This window comes from Oncorhynchus keta, unplaced genomic scaffold (assembly GCF_023373465.1).
Source record: "Oncorhynchus keta strain PuntledgeMale-10-30-2019 unplaced genomic scaffold, Oket_V2 Un_contig_18252_pilon_pilon, whole genome shotgun sequence".
NCBI lineage: Eukaryota > Metazoa > Chordata > Actinopteri > Salmoniformes > Salmonidae > Oncorhynchus > Oncorhynchus keta.
Genome location: NW_026280826.1, coordinates 80,594 through 99,719, shown reverse-complemented (window position 1 = coordinate 99,719; position 19,126 = coordinate 80,594). Strand labels below are relative to the sequence as shown.

General features: G+C 45.4%; 1 protein-coding gene across 1 annotated transcript; it reads right to left on the bottom strand.

Annotated features, from left to right (window-relative positions):
* Nucleotides 1–1,009: 1,009 nt before the first annotated feature.
* On the bottom strand, nt 1,010–15,675 carry LOC127920063 (cGMP-specific 3',5'-cyclic phosphodiesterase-like). Its single transcript, XM_052503891.1, has 9 exons — nt 15,437–15,675; nt 12,501–12,700; nt 12,354–12,418; nt 12,023–12,190; nt 8,684–8,767; nt 7,037–7,117; nt 6,344–6,433; nt 4,346–4,483; nt 1,010–1,084 (listed from the first exon to the last, which is right to left on the bottom strand). The coding sequence occupies exons 1-9, from the start codon at nt 15,673–15,675 to the stop codon at nt 1,010–1,012; spliced, it is 1,140 nt and encodes a 379-aa protein (XP_052359851.1).
* Nucleotides 15,676–19,126: the final 3,451 nt, after the last annotated feature.

Here is a 19,126-nt window from a genome sequence, read left to right as displayed (position 1 = left end):
ACAGTCTCTATGGAAACACAGAAATATAGTGATGCTACAGTCTCTATGGAAACACAGAAATATAGTGATGCTACAGTCTCTATGGAAACACAGAAATATAGTGATGCTACAGTCTCTATGGAAACACAGAAATATAGGGATGCTACAGTCTCTATGGAAACACAGAAATATAGGGATGCTATAGTCTCTATGGAAACACAGAAATATAGTGAAGAGACACATAGAGGTATATAGAGAGGTACACTGCTCAAAAAAATAAAGGGAACACTAAAATAACACATCCTAGATCTGAATGAATTAAATATTCTTATTAAACACTTTTCTCTTACATAGTTGAATGTGCTGACAACAAAAATCACACAAAAATTATCAATGGAAATCAAATTTATCAACCCATGGAGGTCTGGATTTGGAGTCACACTCAAAATTAAAGTGGAAAACCACACTACAGGCTGATCCAACTTTGATGTGATGTTCTTAAAACAAGTCAAAATGAGGCTCAGTAGTGTGTGTGTCCTCCACGTGCCTGTATGACCTCCCTACAGAGCCTGGGCATGGTCCTGATGAGGTGGCGGATGGTCTCCTGAGGGTTTCTCCTCCCAGACCTGGACTAAAGCATCTGCCAACTCCTGGACAGTCTGTGGTGCAACAGACTGTTGGTGGATGGAGCGAGACATGATGTCCCAGATGTGCTCAATTGGATTCAGGTCTGGGGAACGGGCGGGCCAGTCCATAGCATCAATGCCTTCCTCTTGCAGGAACTGCTGACACACTCCAGCCACATGAGGTCTAGCATTGTCTTCCATTAGGAGGAACCAAGGGCCAACCGCAATCAATCAGTGTTGCTTCCTAAGTGGACAGTTTGATTTCACAGAAGTGTGATTGACTTGCAGTTACATTGTGTTGTTTAAGTGTTCCCTTTATTTTTTTGAGCAGTGTATATATAGCCTGGAACCAAACACGGCCGTTGGTGTAATGACACAACAGTGATAGGAGAGGAAATCCCTTTCTAGAACCTTTGAAAGATCTGGAACTCTGACCCTTGTTCTTCTCCCTCCATATGGACCAGCCCAGAGAAGGAGTTCTAGAACACAACGGAACAGTAGAACACGTCAACAAGGTTCTACATTTATACAGTTCAGAACTTCCATAGACCATTAGTAACAACACACAGGCGTGGGAATGGAGGAAAGTCACTCTGGGAACCCACTAAGGGAAAATCCTTGAATTAAAATGACAAAATGTTCAAATAATTACACTGGTTCCACCCCCAGATTTCCTTCCATTTCCAGCAATGTCCTGAAAACACAACACTAGCCTGGTAAATCCAAATTTTTAAAGTGCTTCTCAGTCTGGCCTCCAGCCGATAAACGGGATTTGAAATGAGACTGAAAATGGCTGGTCCAATCAGCGTTCGCCCAGAAACAATGGGAGCATTTACGACCAAAACCAGACCAATAAGCGACGTAAAGAAATAGTAAAAAGCAGAGATCATGCTGGACCCACCCAGCTAAAACAATACTGCAGTCTACTAAGAAGAAACAATACTGCAGTCTACTAAGAAGAAACAATACTGCAGTCAACTACGAAGAAACAATACTGCAGTCTACTAAGAAGAAACAATACTGCAGTCAACTAAGAAGAAACAATAATGCAGTCAACTACGAAGAAACAATACTGCAGTCAACTACGAAGAAACAATACTGCAGTCAACTACGAAGAAACAATACTGCAGTCAATTAAGAAGAAACAATACTGCAGTCTACTAAGAAGAAACAATACTGCAGTCAACTACGAAGAAACAATACTGCAGTCAACTACGAAGAAACAATACTGCAGTCAACTACGAAGAAACAATACTGCAGTCAACTAAGAAGAAACAATACTGCAGTCAACTACGAAGAAACAATACTGCAGTCAACTACGAAGAAACAATACTGCAGTCAACTAAGAAGAAACAATACTGCAGTCAACTAAGAAGAATCAATACTGTAGTCAACTAAGAAGAAACAATACTGCAGTCAACTACGAAGAAACAATACTGCAGTCAACTAAGAAGAAACAATACTGCAGTCAACTACGAAGAAACAATACTGCAGTCAACTAAGAAGAAACAATACTGCAGTCAACTAAGAAGAAACAATACTGCAGTCTACTAAGAAGAAACAATACTGCAGTCAACTAAGAAGAAACAATACTGCAGTCAACTACGAAGAAACAATACTGCAGTCAACTAAGAAGAAACAATACTGCAGTCTACTAAGAAGAAACAATACTGCAGTCAACTAAGAAACAATACTGCAGTCTACTAAGAAGAAACAATACTGCAGTCAACTAAGAATAAACAATACTGCAGTCAACTAAGAAGAAACAATACTGCAGTCTACTAAGAAGAAACAATACTGCAGTCTACTAAGAAGAAACAATACTGCAGTCTACTAAGAAGAAACAATACTGCAGTCAACTAAGAAGAAACAATACTGCAGTCTACTAAGAAGAAACAATACTGCAGTCAACTAAGAAGAAACAATACTGCAGTCAACTAAGAAGAAACAATACTGCAGTCTACTAAGAAGAAACAATACTGCAGTCTACTAAGAAGAAACAATACTGCAGTCAACTAAGAAGAAACAATACTGCAGTCTACTAAGAAGAAACAATACTGCAGTCAACTAAGAATAAACAATACTGCAGTCTACTAAGAATAAACAATACTGCAGTCTACTAAGAATAAACAATACTGCAGTCTACTAAGAATAAACAATACTGCAGTCTACTAAGAAGAAACAATACTGCAGTCTACTAAGAATAAACAAACATTATAATCCAGGAAGTTATGTCTTGTGTTTTATAAATCAGAGTAACTGAAAGCTTCAGAGAAAATAAAAACATTAAACTACTGTTGCTTCTCACCGACACGTTTACACTTTCATCCTCCTGGTATAGTTGGGAAAGTTTAGACTTTCATCCTCCTGGTATAGTTGGGAAAGTTTAGACTTTCATCCCCCTGGTATAGTTGGGAAAGTTTAGACTTTCATCCTCCCGGTATAGTTGGGAAAGTTTAGACTTTCATCCTCCCGGTATAGTTGGGAAAGTTTAGACTTTCATCCTCCTGGTATAGTTGGGAAAGTTTAGACTTTCATCCTCCTGGTATAGTTGGGAAAGTTTAGACTTTCATCCTCCTGGTATAGTTGGGAAAGTTTAGACTTTCATCCTCCCGGTATAGTTGGGAAAGTTTAGACTTTCATCCTCCCGGTATAGTTGGGAAAGTTTAGACTTTAGACCTTAGACATCAAGTTATTATATTGATTTATCAACCTATCTGATCATTATTTCAGACCTGCATGGTAGGGGTTAGGAGATAGGGGTTAGGAGCTAGTGTTTAGGGGTTAGGAGCTAGTGTTTAGGGGTTAGGAGCTAGTGGTCAGGGGTTAGGAGATAGTGTTTAGCGGTTAGGAGCTCGTGTTTAGGAGCTAGTGGTTAGGGGTTAATATCTAGTGTTTAGCAGTTAGGAGCTAGTGTTTAGGGGCTAGGAGCTCGTGTTTAGGGGTAGGAGCTAGTGGTCAGGGGTTAGGAGAAAGTGGTTAGGAGCTAGTGTTTAGGGGCTTATGGTTTGGGGTTAATATCTAGTGTTTAGGGGCTAGGAGCTCGTGTTTAGGAGCTAGTGGTTAGGGGCTAGGAGCTTATGGTTATGAAATAGTGGTTACAGTTTAGGGGTAAGGAGCTAGGGGTTAGTTGTTAGGGGTTAGGAGCTAAGGGTTAGGGGTTAAGATCTAGTGGTTAGGGGTTAGGAGATAGTGGTTAGTGTTTAGGAGCTAGTGGTTAGGAGCTAGTGGTTAGGGGTTAGGAGTCATAGGGTTAGGGGCATAGGTCTAGGGGTTAGGGGGTTAGGGGTTAGAGGTTAGGGGCTAGGAGTTATGGGTTAGGGGACTAGACCTAGGGGTTAGGTGCTAGGGGTTAGGAGCTAGTGGTTAGGAGCTAGGGGTTAGGAGCTATAGGTTAGGAGCTCGGGGTTAGGAGCTAGTGGTTAGGAGCTAGGGGTTAGGAGCTAGGGGTTAGGGGCTAGGGGTTAGGAGCTAGGGATTAGGAGCTAGTGGTTAGGAGCTAGGGGTTAGGTGCTAGCGGTTAGGAGCTAGGGGTTTGGAGCTAGTGGTTAAGAGCTAGGGGTTAGGTGCTAGGGGTTCGGTGCTAGGGGTTAGGAGATAGGGGTTAGAAGCTAGTGGTTAGGGGTTAGGGGTCGGCAGAGTTGTCTTAGAATAGAAACAGTAATTTCTCTCAAACTGTCACTGTAATAGGGAGACTGTCTATCATAAAGAACAGGATATGACATCATAGTGGTAGTTACCTTAGGTCTGTCCCTGGCGATGAAAATGGTACAGTATTGAGCCCGTGCGAAAGGCAGGATGGTGGCGGCCATCTTGCCCAGGAGATTCTCCATCGACTTCTGTTCCTCTGACAGCAGCCTGGCCAGGGTCAACAACACCTGAGAGAGAGGGAGAGAGACAGACACACACACACACACACACACACACACACACACACACACACACACACACACACACACACACACACACACACACACACACACACACACACACACACACACACACACACACACACACACACACACACACGTGAAGAGATATACAGTGCCTTGCGAAAGTATTCGGCCCCCTTGAACTTTGCGACCTTTTGCCACATTTCAGGCTTCAAACATAAAGATATAAAACTGTATTTGTTTTGTGAAGAATCAACAATAAGTGGGACACAATCATGAAGTGGAACAACATTTATTGGATATTTCAAACTTTTTTAACAAATCAAAAACTGAAAAATTGGGCGTGCAAAATTATTCAGCCCCTTTACTTTCAGTGCAGCAAACTCTCTCCAGAAGTTCAGTGAGGATCTCTGAATGATCCAATGTTGACCTAAATGACTAATGATGATAAATACAATCCACCTGTGTGTAATCAAGTCTCCGTATAAATGCACCTGCACTGTGATAGTCTCAGAGGTCCGTTAAAAGCGCAGAGAGCATCATGAAGAACAAGGAACACACCAGGCAGGTCCGAGATACTGTTGTGAAGAAGTTTAAAGCCTGATTTAGATACAAAAATATTTCCCAAGCTTTAAACATTCCAAGGAGCACTGTGCAAGCGATAATATTGAAATGGAAGGAGTATCAGACCACTGCAAATCTACCAAGACCTGGCCGTCCCTCTAAACTTTCAGCTCATACAAGGAGAAGACTAATCAGAGATGCAGCCAAGAGGCCCATGATCACTCTGGATGAACTGCAGAGATCTACAGCTGAGGTGGGAGACTCTGTCCATAGGACAACAATCAGTCGTATATTGCACAAATCTGGCCTTTATGGAAGAGTGGCAAGAAGAAAGCCATTTCTTAAAGATATCCATAAAAAGTGTTGTTTAAAGTTTGCCACAAGCCACCTGGGAGACACACCAAACATGTGGAAGAAGGTGCTCTGGTCAGATGAAACCAAAATTGAACTTTCTGGCAACAATGCAAAACATTATGTTTGGCGTAAAAGCAACACAGCTCATCACCCTGAACACACCATCCCCACTGTCAAACATGGTGGTGGCAGAATCATGGTTTGGGCCTGCTTTTCTTCAGCAGGGACAGGGAAGATTATTAAAATTGATGGGAAGATGGATGGAGCCAAATACAGGACCATTCTGGACGAAAACCTGATGGAGTCTGCAAAGACCTGAGACTGGGACGGAGATTTGTCTTCCAACAAGACAATGATCCAAAACATAAAGCAAAATCTACAATGGAATGTTTCAAAAATAAACCTATCCAGGTGTTAGAATGGCCAAGTCAAAGTCCAGACCTGAATCCAATCGAGAATCTGTGGAAAGAACTGAAAACTGCTGTTCACAAATGCTCTCCATCCAACCTCACTGAGCTCAAACTGTTTTGCAAGGAGGAATGGGAAAAGAATGTGCAAAACTGATAGAGACATACCCCAAGCGACTTACAGCTGTAATCGCAGCAAAAGGTGGCGCTACAAAGTATTAACTTAAGGGGCTGAATAATTTTGCACGGCCAATTTTTCAGTTTTTGATTTGTTAAAAAAGTTTGAAATATCCAATAAATGTCGTTCCACTTCATGATTGTGTCCCACTTGTTGTTGATTCGTCACAAAAAATACAGTTTTATATCTTTATGTTTGAAGCCTGAAATGTGGCAAAAGGTCGCAAAGTTCAAGGGGGCCGAATACTTTCGCAAGGCACTGTAACACGATGGTCGATTGATGATTGATTGATTGATTGATTGATTGATTGATTGATTGATTGATTGATTGATTTCTAGCTACCTGGCATCGGTTGGCTTCTTGTCTGGAACTCTCAAACAGCTGAACATTGTCCAGGACCAGCCCGAGCAGACCCATGTGACAGGCCAGGACCTATCACAGAGCAGATGCACACATTAACAGCCAATCACTGGTCAGAGTTACTCATCAACAGCCTATCACTGGTCAGAGTTACTCATCAACAGCCAATCACTGGTCAGAGTTACTCATCAACAGCCTATCACTGGTCAGAGTCACACATCAACAGCCAATCACTGGTCAGAGTTACTCATCAACAGCCTATCACTGGTCAGAGTTACTCATCAACAGCCAATCACTGGTCAGAGTTACTCATCAACAGCAAATCACTGGTCAGAGTCACTCATCATCAGCCAATCACTGGTCAGAGTTACTCATCAACAGCCTATCACTGGTCAGAGTTACTCATCAACAGCCAATCACTGGTCAGAGTTACACATCAACAGCCAATCACTGGATAATTCGCTTCAACAAGCCGATCATACTAGAGGTTCACCCACTAACAGCCAATTATACTACAGTTCATACTATTGTTAAACAGCCAATAACAGACAGACAGACAGACAGACAGACAGACAGACAGACAGACAGACAGACAGACAGACAGACAGACAGACAGACAGACAGACAGACAGACAGCAGCCTTCATTAGGCTACATGACAGACAGACAGACAGACCTTCTCATCCTGGTCTGTGAACAGAGAACCCTGGACATCATCACTGATCCTCTTGTTCAGCACCAGAGCTGCTCCTATAACCTAGAGAGAGATAGAGAGAGAGAGGGGGGGGAGAGAGAGAGAGAGAGAGAGAGAGAGAGAGAGAGAGAGAGAGAGAGAGAGAGGGGGAGAGAGAGAGAGAGAGAGAGAGAGAGAGAGAGAGAGAGAGAGAGAGAGAGAGAGAGAGAGAGAGAGAGGGAGAGAGAGAGAGAGAGAGAGAGAGAGAGAGAGAGAGAGAGAGGGGAGAGAGAGAGAGGGGGAGAGAGAGGGGGGAGAAAGAGACAGAAGAATTGGAATTAGCCTGAACCTTGATGAGATATTATGTATCCCAAATGGCACCCAATTTGCTATATAGTATACTACTTCTGCCTAGAATGGTCTGAGGGAATAGGGTACACTACTTCTGTCTAGAATGGTCTGAGGGGAATAGGGAACACTACTTCTGTCTAGAATGGTCTGAGGGGAATAGGGTGTCTAGAAGGATCTGAGGGGAATAGGGTACACTACTTCTGTCTAGAATGGTCTGAGGGAATAGGGAACACTACTTCTGTCTAGAATGGTCTGAGGGGAATAGGGTACACTACTTCTGTCTAGAATGGTCTGAGGGAATAGGGTACACTACTTCTGTCTAGAATGGTCTGAGGGGAATAGGGTACACTACTTCTGTCTAGAATGGTCTGAGGGGAATAGGGGAACACTACTTCTGTCTGGAATGTTCTGAGGGAATAGGGTACACTACTTCTGTCTAGAATGGTCTGAGGGGAATAGGGTGTCTAGAATGGTCTGAGGGGAATAGGGTACACTACTTCTGTCTAGAATGGTCTGAGGGGAATAGGGTGTCTAGAATGGTCTGAGGGGAATAGGGTGTCTAGAATGGTCTGAGGGGAATAGGGTGTCTAGAATGGTCTGAGGGGAATAGGGTGTCTAGAATGGTCTGAGGGGAATAGGGTGTCTAGAATGGTCTGAGGGGAATAGGGTACACTACTTCTGTCTAGAATGGTCTGAGGGGAATAGGGTATACTACTTCTGTCTAGAATGGTCTGAGGGGAATAGGGTGTCTAGAATGGTCTGAGGGGAATAGAGTGTCTAGAATGGTCTGAGGGGAATAGGGTGTCTAGAATGGTCTGAGGGGAATAGGGTGTCTAGAATGGTCTGAGGGGAATAGGGTGTCTAGAATGGTCTGAGAGGAATAGGGTGTCTAGAATGGTCTGAGGGGAATAGGGTGTCTAGAATGGTCTGAGGAGAATAGGGTGTCTAGAATGGTCTGAGGGAATAGGGTACACTACTTCTGTCTAGAATGGTCTGAGGGGAATAGGGTGTCTAGAATGGTCTGAGGGGAATAGGGTGTCTAGAATGGTCTGAGGGGAATAGGGTACACTACTTCTGTCTAGAATGGTCTGAGTGGAATAGGTTGTCTAGAATGGTCTGAGGGGAATTGGTGTCTAGAATGGTCTGAGGGGAATAGGGTGTCTAGAATGGTCTGAGGGGAATAGGGTGTCTAGAATGGTCTGAGGGGAATAGGGTGTCTAGAATGGTCTGAGGGAATAGGGTGTCTAGAATGGTCTGAGGGGAATAGGGTACCATTTGGGAGGTCTCCGTGATGCTCACCTCCTGTCTACTGTTCTTAATCGGGACACTCAGGACACTCTTGAAGCCTGCCGTCTGGTCCTCGTCTGTGGTGAACCTGGGGTCCTGGAGGAGAGACACAACAAAACTTTTCATTTTTACATTTATTTTACATTTATTTAGTAGATCGTCCACTCAGTAACATCCTCCCCCCCTCCTCCCCCTCCTCCCCCTCCTCAACCGACCACCCCTCCCCCCACCTCCCCTCTACCTGAGGTAAACCACTGAGAGGAGACCCAGACCGTCCCCCCCTCCCCCACCTCCCCTCTACCTGAGGTAAACCACTGAGAGGAGACCCAGACCGTCCCCCTCCTCCCCCACCTCCCCTCTACCTGAGGTAAACCACTGAGAGGAGACCCAGACCTTCCCCCTCCTCCCCCCACCTCCCCTCTACCTAAGGTAAACCACTGAGAGGAGACCCAGACCGTCCCCCTCCTCCCCCCTCCTCCCCCCTCCTCACCTCTACCTGAGGTAAACCACTGAGAGGAGACCCAGACCTTCCCCCTCCTCCCCCACCTCCCCTCTACCTAAGGTAAACCACTGAGAGGAGACCCAGACCGTCCTCCTCCTCCCCCCTCCTCCCCTCTACCTGAGGTAAACCACTCAGAGGAGACCCAGACCGTCCTCCTCCTCCCCCCTCCTCCCCTCTACCTGAGGTAAACCACTGAGAGAGGAAGAGGGAGGAGGAGGAGGGAGGAGACCCAGACCGTCCCCCTCCTCCCCCCACCTCCCCCACCTGAGGTAAACCACTGAGAGGAGACCCAGACCGCCCCCCTCCTCCCCCCCACCTCCCCTCTACCTGAGGTAAACCACTGAGAGGAGACCCAGACCGTCCTCCTCCCCCCACCTCCCCTCTACCTGAGATAAACCACTGAGAGGAGACACAGACCGTCCCCCTCCTCCCCCCACCTCCCCTCTACCTGAGGTAAACCACTGAGAGGAGACCCAGACCATCCCCCTCCTCCCCCCACCTCCCCTCTACCTGAGGTAAACCACTGAGAGAGGAGGAGGGAGGAGGAGGAGGGAGTAGGACATAGACCGTCCCCAGCTGGGGATTAGTTCTGATAAGTTACACTGATCTCTGGTTCATCAGGTTGAAATGACAGAGGAAGGAGAGAGGAAGGAGGAGTTCCCCCCTGTCTGTCTGTCTGTCTGTCTGTCTGTCTGTCTGTCACGTAGCCTAAAAACCTAAGAAAGAAATTGAGAAACCTGTCCAACTAAAACCATGAAAACCTGAGTCTACGCCTTCACTACGGTGAATCACTAAAACAATACAGAAATACACTACGGAAAAAGAAGGAACAGCACGTCAGAAATCAGCTCAATGTAATTGAAGAATCCAACCACTTCTGGGAAAACTGGAAAACGCAACATTTGACATTTTAGTCATTTATCAGACTCTCTCATCCAGAGAGATTTACAGTAGTGAGTCATTTATCAGACTCTCTCACCCAGAGATATTTACAGTAGTGAGTCATTTATCAGACTCTCTCACCCAGAGAGATTTACAGTAGTGAGTCATTTATCAGACTCTCTCACCCAGAGATATTTACAGTAGTGACTCATTTATCAGACTCTCTCACCCAGAGAGATTTACAGTAGTGAGTCATTTATCAGACTCTCTCACCCAGAGAGATTTACAGTAGTGAGTCATTTATCAGACTCTCTCACCCAGAGAGATTTACAGTAGTGAGTCATTTATCAGACTCTCTCACCCAGAGAGATTTACAGTAGTGAGTCATTTATCAGACTCTCTCACCCAGAGAGATTTACAGTAGTGAGTCATTTATCCGACTCTCTCATCCAGAGAGATTTACAGTAGTGAGTCATTTATCAGACTCTCTCACCCAGAGAGATTTACAGTAGTGAGTCATTTATCAGACTCTCTCACCCAGAGAGATTTACAGTAGTGAGTCATTTATCAGACTCTCTCACCCAGAGAGATTTACAGTAGTGAGTCATTTATCAGACTCTCTCACCCAGAGAGATTTACAGTAGTGAGTCATTTATCAGACTCTCTCACCCAGAGAGATTTACAGTAGTGAGTCATTTATCAGACTCTCTCACCCAGAGAGATTTACAGTAGTGAGTCATTTATCAGACTCTCTCACCCAGAGAGATTTACAGTAGTGAGTCATTTATCAGACTCTCTCACCCAGAGAGATTTACAGTAGTGAGTGTAGACATGATCAAACACAAATCTTAGAATCAACTATTAAAGACGACCAGAACCCACTGGATTCCAGAACAAACTGGATTCCAGAACCCACTGGATTCCAGAACCCACTAGGTTCTCCAATTACCTTGAATGAACTACAGGACAAAAATACAAACCCTCCAACCCAAAAAGGCCTGTGGTGTTGATGGTATCCTCAATGAAATGATAAAATATACAGACAACAAATTCCAATAGGCTATACTGAAACTCTTTAACATCATCCTCAGCTCTGGCATCTTCCCCAATATTTGGAACCAAGGACTGATCACCCCAATCCACAAAAGTGGAGACAAATTTGACCCCAATAACTACCGTGGAATATGCGTCAACAGTAACCAGTAACCAAATGTCAAATTGTCTTTTTACCAAATTACCGTACGACAGACCACGTATTCACCCTAAATGAGAACCAAACAAACCAAAATAAAGGCAAAGTCTTCTCATGCTTTGTCGATTTAAAAAAGCTTTAGACTCAATCTGGGATGAGGATCTGCTATACAAATGGACGGAAAGTGGAAAGCTTTGACTATGTACAGACTCAGTGAGCAGAGCCTTGCTATTGAGAAAGGCCGCCGTAGGCAGACATGGCTCTCAAGAGAAGACAGGCTATGTGCAACACTGCCCACAAAATGAGGTGGAAACTGAGCTGCACTTCCTAACCTCCTGCCCAATGTATGACCATATTAGAGACATATTTCCCTCAGATTACACAGACCCACAACGAATTCGAAAAGCAAACCCGATCTTGATAAACTCCCATATCTACTGGGTGAAATTCCACAGTGTGCCATCACAGCAGCAAGATGTGTGACCTGTTGCCACGAGAAAAGGGCAACCAGTGAAGAACAAACACCGTTGTAAATACAACCCATATTTATGCTTATTTATTTATTCTCCCTTTTGTCCTTTAACTATTCGCACTTCGTTACAATACTGTATATATATATAATATGTATATAATTTGACATTTGAAATGTCTTTATTATTGTGTAACTTTTGTGAGTCTAATGTTTACTGTTAATTTTATTGTTTATTTCACAATTTTATCTATTTCACTCCCATACAAATAAAGCCCATTGAATTGAGAAGTAGACATTGTTTACCTCACAGACGTCTCCTGTCATGTTCATGGGCATCCCTGTGGCAACTACATATCCCAGGATGCCCTTCACCAGCTCCTGGTGGGCATGTTTGCTGGAAGACTCTTCCCTCTCGCAGCCCGGCGTCGTCAGGGAAACCACCTGGACCAATCCCTTACATCCATCCTGGTCCTGGAGGAACAACAGAAAGAATCAATGAATCAATCAACTAATCAATGAATCAACCAACCAATCATCAAGCCAATCAACCAGCCAATCAATCAACCAACCAATCAATCAACCAGCCAATCAATGAATCAGTCAACCAGCTATAACGAGCTAACAGCAGTAGTACCTGTCGGAGCAGAGACAGAGAGCAGCGTTCTGCCCACACCACCTCTATAGCATGTTGCAGGGCCCCTGGCAGAGCTCCGCCACAGAGCCTATCCTCCCAGAGCCTCCAGCCAGTATCTTCATCATCCAGTCACAGCCCTCACCTCGCCCACAGGGCTCACCTCGCCCACAGGGCTCAGCTCGCCCACAAGGCTCACCTCGCCCACAGGATCTAGTCCTCCTCGGAGAGCGGGGTGAAGAGCGAGGTGAGGAGCGGGGTGAGCTGGGGGAGTGGGGGCAGCGAAGGGAGCGAGAAGAAACGGAGAAGTGGGGGAGCGAGGGGTACGGGGGAGCAACTGCCCGCCTTCTCTAGGAGGAGGGGGTCACCCCCTGGGGGGTGGAAAGGGTAGAGGTCTGGTGAGGGTGGGGTTGGGGCAGGGAGGGGATGGAGGTGGAGATCCGGAGGGAGGGGCTGGACAGGGGAAGGAGTCCCGGCCGCGGCCCAGGAGGAGCATGCTGGAGCTGGGGTCGGACGGAGACCTGCTGGGCCCTCTGGAGGTCTGAGGAGAGGGGTAGCGTCTCCACGAACCAGCCTCCCACCATCTCCCTGACACACACACACACACACACACACACACACACACACACACACACACACACACACACACACACACACACACACACAGTGTATCTTAATGCCAGCACTACATAGCTGTACCCATGTATCAACTCATCATCAAACCATTAATTAGTGGAATCAGGTGTGTAGTGCTAGGGCAAAATACCAGGATGTAGATACACTGCCCTATGTAGAGCTCTATTTAGACCAGGATGAAGATACACTGCCCTATATAGAGCACTATTTAGACCAGGATGGAGAAACACTGCCCTATATAGAGCTCTATTTAGACCAGGATGAAGAAACACTACCCTACTGTATATAGAGCACTATTTAGACCAGGATGAAGAAACACTGCCCTATATAGAGCACTATTTAGACCAGGATGAATAAACACTGCCCTATATAGAGCACTATTTAGACCAGGATGAGGAAACACTGCCCTATATAGAGCACTATTTAGACCAGGATGAGGAAACACTGCCCTATATAGAGCACTATTTAGACCAGGATGAATAAACACTGCCCTATATAGAGCACTATTTAGACCAGGATGAATAAACACTGCCCTATATAGATCACTATTTAGACCAGGATGGAGAAACACTGCCCTATATAGAGCACTATTTGGACCAGGATGAGGAAACATTGCCCTATATAGAGCACTATTTGGACCAGGATGAGGAAACACTGCCCTATATAGAGCACTATTTGGACCAGGATGAAGAAACCCTGACCTATATAGAGAACTATTTGACCAGGATGAGGAAACACTGCCCTATATAGAGCACTATTTAGACCAGGATGAGGAAACACTGCCCTATATAGAGCACTATTTAGACCAGGATGAATAAACACTGCCTTATATAGAGCACTATTTAGACCAGGATGAGGAAACACTACCCTACTGTATATAGAGCACTATTTAGACCAGGATGAGGAAACACTGCCCTATATAGAGCACTATTTAGACCAGGATGAAGAAACACTGCCCTATATAGAGCACTATTTAGACCAGGATAAAGAAACACTGCCCTATATAGAGCACTATTTAGACCAGGATGAGGAAACACTGCCCTATATAGAGCACTATTTGGACCAGGATGAAGATACACTGCCCTATATAGAGCACTATTTAGACCAGGATGAGGAAACACTGCCCTATATAGAGCACTATTTGGACCAGGATGAGGAAACACTACCCTATATAGAGCACTATTTAGACCAGGATGAGGAAACACTGCCCTATATAGAGCACTATTTGGACCAGGATGAGGAAACACTGCCCTATATAGAGCACTATTCTGACCAGGATGAGGAAACACTACCCTATATAGAGCACTATTTAGACCAGGATGAGGAAACACTGCCCTATATAGAGCACTATTTGGACCAGGATGACGAAACACTGCCCTATATAGAGCACTATTCTGACCAGGATGAGGAAACACTGCCCTATATAGAGCACTATTCTGACCAGGATGAGGAAACACTGCCCTATATAGAGCACTATTTAGACCAGGATGAAGAAACACTGCCCTATATAGAGCACTATTTAGACCAGGATGAAGAAACACTGCCCTATATAGAGCACTATTTAGACCAGGATGAAGAAACACTGCCCTATATAGAGCTATATTTTGATGAAGACCAGGATGAAGAAACACTGCCCTATATAGAGCACTATTTAGACCAGGATGAAGAAACACTGCCCTATATAGAGCTATATTTTGATGAAGACCAGGATGAAGAAACACTGCCCTATATAGAGCACTATTTAGACCAGGATGAAGAAACACTGCCCTATATAGAGCTATATTTTGATGAAGACCAGGATGAAGAAACACTGCCCTATATAGAGCACTATTTAGACCAGGATGAAGAAACACTGCCCTATATAGAGCACTATTTGGACCAGGATGAAGAAACACTGCCCTATATAGAGCACTATTTAGACCAGGATGAAGAAACACTGCCCTATATAGAGCTATATTTTGATGAAGACCAGGATGAAGAAACACTGCCCTATATAGAGCACTATTTGGACCAGGATGAGGAAACACTGCCCAATATAGAGCACTATTTAGACCAGGATGAGGAAACATTGCCCTATATAGAGCACTATTTAGACCAGGATGAAGAAAGACTGCCCTATATAGAGCACTATTTAGACCAGGATGAAGAAACACTGCCCTATATAGAGCTATATTTTGATGAAGACCAGGATGAAGAAACACTGCCCTATATAGAGCACTATTTAGACCAGGATGAAGAAACACTGCCCTATATAGAGCTATATTTTGATGAAGACCAGGATGAAGAAACACTGCCCTATATAGAGCACTATTTGGACCAGGATGAGGAAACACTGCCCTATATAGAGCTATATTTTGATGAAGACCAGGATGAAGAAACACTGCCCTATATAGAGCACTATTTGGACCAGGATAAATAAACACACTTTCAACATCTCATCAAGGTCTTACCTGGACGAATGATCATCCAGCCAAACCTCCACCCTGTCGCTGTCCACTCCGCTCCCGAACCCCCATCGGTGCGTCTTGGTCCGACGGCTCCACAGCGGCGAGAAAAACCAACCGGCGCTGGTCACCGCGGGTTGTTCCCTTCCGCCCGGGCAGGGAGAGTCGAAAGGAGAGGACGTGTCGGGAGTCACTCCATCCGAGGCCATCTGCTCCTGCAGCGGTTCGGACTGGAGGCAGGGCATGCCGTCCGACAAGTAGCTTGAAAACAGGTCCCTTAAACTCAGTTTGAGCGACGGGAGGCCACCTCCATTATTTAACAGAGCCGTTCGGAATCAGACTGAGAACAACGTGGAGCAGAGGGAGTCTTGAGCCTACAGAGCACGCTCACGATTAGAGAGACAGAGACAGAGACAGTCACCGCTTTCAGAGCTCACCCATTATCCTATCAGCTATTGGAGAACCCCAGAGGGAGATATATTTAGGTTAACCTAATCCTGGAGGCCTTGATTTAATGCCGCGAGCTGGCATCGCCCAGGTGATTTATTCGGTAGGAACATTCAAGGAACGGATTAGAGGCCAATTTGGAGCTGGGACTATTAAGGACACTGAACCCCCAGGGTTCCCGAGCCAGGCTTGGAATCCCTCCCAGTGGTCCTCCCTCTCTCCCCTTCCTCTCCATGTTGGTCCTCCCTCTCCCCTTCCTCTCCATGTTGGTCCTCCCTCTCTCCCCTTCCTCTCCATGTTGGTCCTCCCTCTCTCCCCTTCCTCTCCATGTTGGTCCTCCCTCTCTCCCCTTCCTCTCCATGTTGGTCCTCCCTCTCTCCCTCCCCCTCTATGACTTCCCTCTCTCCCCCTTCCTCTCCATGTTGGTCCTCCCTCTCTCCCCTTCCTCTCCATGTTGACCCTCCCTCTCTCCCCTTCCTCTCCCAGTGGTCCTCCCTCTCTCCCCCCTTCCTCTCCATGTTGGTCCTCCCTCTCTCCCCTTCCTCTCCATGTTGGCCCTCCCTCTCTTCCCTTCCTCTCCATGTTGGCCCTCCCTCTCTCCCTATTCCTCTCCATGTTGGTCCTCCCTTTCTCCCCCTTCCTCTCCATGTTGGTCCTCCCTCTCTCCCTCCCCTCCCTCTCTCCCCCTTCCTCTCCATGTTGGTCCTCCCTCTCTCCCCTTCCTCTCCATGTTGGTCCTCCCTCTCTCCCCCTTCCTCTCCCAGTGGTCCTCCCTCTCTCCCCTTCCTCTCCACACCTCCCCACTCTGCTCCTCCTCTCCTCCCTCCTTCTCTCCCCTTCCTCTCCACACCTCCCCACTCTGCTCCTCCTCCTCCTCCCTCCTTCTCTCCCCTTCCTCTCCACACCTCCCCACTCTGCTCCTTCTCTCCCCTTCCTCTCCACACCTCCCCACTCTGCTCCTCCTCTCCTCCCCACTGCAGAAGGAAGCCGAGAATCATGACCTGAAGAGAGAGTTCTGGGTGACCATGGCAACAAGGACATGGTCAAGGTGGTGAGTTCTGGGTGACCATGGCAACAAGGACATGGTCAAGGTGGTGAGTTCTGGGTGACCATGGCAACAAGGACATGGTCAAGGTGGTGAGTTCTGGGTGAACATGGCAACAAGGACATGGTCAAGGTGGTGAGTTCTGGGTGAACATAGCCTCAATAAGGACATGGTCAAGGTGATGCTGATTTTTGGCACCCATAATTCTATTTTAGAGGATCTATAATCTACTCTCCAGGAAGACTACAGATCTAGGATCAGCCTCTTACTCCCTCTACCAGACAGTCCTCTATCTCTCCCTCTCTCCCCTGACAGTCCTCTCTCTCCCCCTCTCTACCAGAAACCTCCCACATCCTGAATAGTGTCTTCCCCCAGGCTGTGACCTTCACCAACCGGCCACCTGGCCCATAGAGACTAAAGGACTACAAAGTCCATGCTGCACAGCGCATCAAGGCCATCTCCGATCTGTACTCTAAATAACTGAACCATACTGCATCAGGCCATCTCTGATCTGGACTCTAAATAACTGATCTGTACTCTAAATAACTGATCTGGACTCTAAATAACTGATCTGTACTGCATCAGGCCATCTCTGATCTGGACTCTAAATAACTGATCTGTACTCTAAATAACTGCACTATACTGCATCAAGCCATCTCTGATCTGGACTCTAAATAACTGATCTGTACTCTAAATAACTGATCTGTACTCTAAATAACTGATCTGTACTGCATCAGGCCATCTCTGATCTGGACTCTAAATAACTGATCTGTACTCTAAATAACTGAACCATACTGCATCAAGCCATCTCTGATCTGGACTCTAAATAACTGATCTGTACTCTAAATAACTGATCTGTACTCTAAATAACTGATCTATACTGCATCAAGCCATCTCTGATCTGTACTCTAAATAACTGATCTGTACTCTAAATAACTGATCTATACTGCATCAGGCCATCTCTGATCTGTACTCTAAATAACTGATCTGTACTCTAAATAACTGAACCATACTGCATCAGGCCATCTCTGATCTGTACTCTAAATAACTGATCTGTACTCTAAATAACTGATCTGTACTCTAAATAACTGATCTGTACTCTAAATAACTGAACTATACTGCATCAAGCCAGCTCTGATCTGTACTCTAAATAACTGATCTGTACTCTAAATAACTGATCTGTTCTCTAAATAACTGAACTGTACTCTAAATAACTGATCTGTACTCTAAATAACTGATCTGTACTCTAAATAACTGAACTGTACTGCATCAGGCCATCTCTGATCTGGACTCTAAATAACTGAACTGTACTCTAAATAACTGATCTGGACTCTAAATAACTGATCTGTACTCTAAATAACTGATCTGGACTCTAAATAACTGATCTGTACTCTAAATAACTGATCTGGACTCTAAATAACTGATCTGTACTCTAAATAACTGATCTGGACTCTAAATAACTGATCTGTACTCTAAATAACTGAACTATACTGCATCAAGCCATCTCTGATCTGTACTCTAAATAACTGTATATTTGTATATCTGCTCATTCTCCTATAGCTCTGTGATCCATTTACCTGGTAGTACACACTGAGTGGACAAAACATTAGGAACACCATGACCCAGACTGACCAGGTGAATTCAGGTGAAATCTCTGATCCTTTACTGACGACAGTTAGAGTTAAACCCACAACTTTTTTATTGATTTTTATTTAACATTTTATTTCACAAGGCAAGTCAATTTTCAGAACAAATTCTTATTTACAATGACGGCCCTTTGATCAGTGTAGATGAAGGGGGAGGAGACATGTAGATGAAGGGGGAGGAGACATGTAGATGAAGGGGGAGGAGACATGTAGATGAAGGGGGAGGAGACGGGTTGAAGAAGGATGTTTCAGCCTTAAGACATGGATGGTGTGTGTGCGTCATTCAGAGGGTGAACGGGCAGGACAATAGATTGAAGTGCCTTTGAACGGGGCGTGGTAGTAGGTACCAGGGACACCGGTTAGTGTCAAGAACTGCAACGTTGCTGGGGTTTTTTTTTCTACCTATTTCCCAGCCTCTCTCCCCCCTCCTTCCTCTCCTCCCTCCGCCTCTCCTCCCTACCTCCCTCTCTTCCTCTTGTCCCTTCCTCTTCCTCTCCTCCTTCCTCGCCTCCGTCCCCTCTCTTCCTCCCTCTCTTCCTCTATTCCCTCCTCCCTTCC

Bases quoted from the DNA above. Each gene is read 5' to 3' on its own strand.
- LOC127920063 (XM_052503891.1), bottom strand. From the start codon at position 15,675: ATGCCCTGCCTCCAGTCCGAACCGCTGCAGGAGCAGATGGCCTCGGAT. The intron at 12,191-12,353 runs GTACTACTGCTG...TTGTTCCTCCAG, and splicing joins CTCTGTCTCTGCTCCGACAG to GACCAGGATGGATGTAAGGG. The intron at 1,085-4,345 runs GTAACTACCACT...GTTGTGTTCTAG, and splicing joins TCGCCAGGGACAGACCTAAG to AACTCCTTCTCTGGGCTGGT.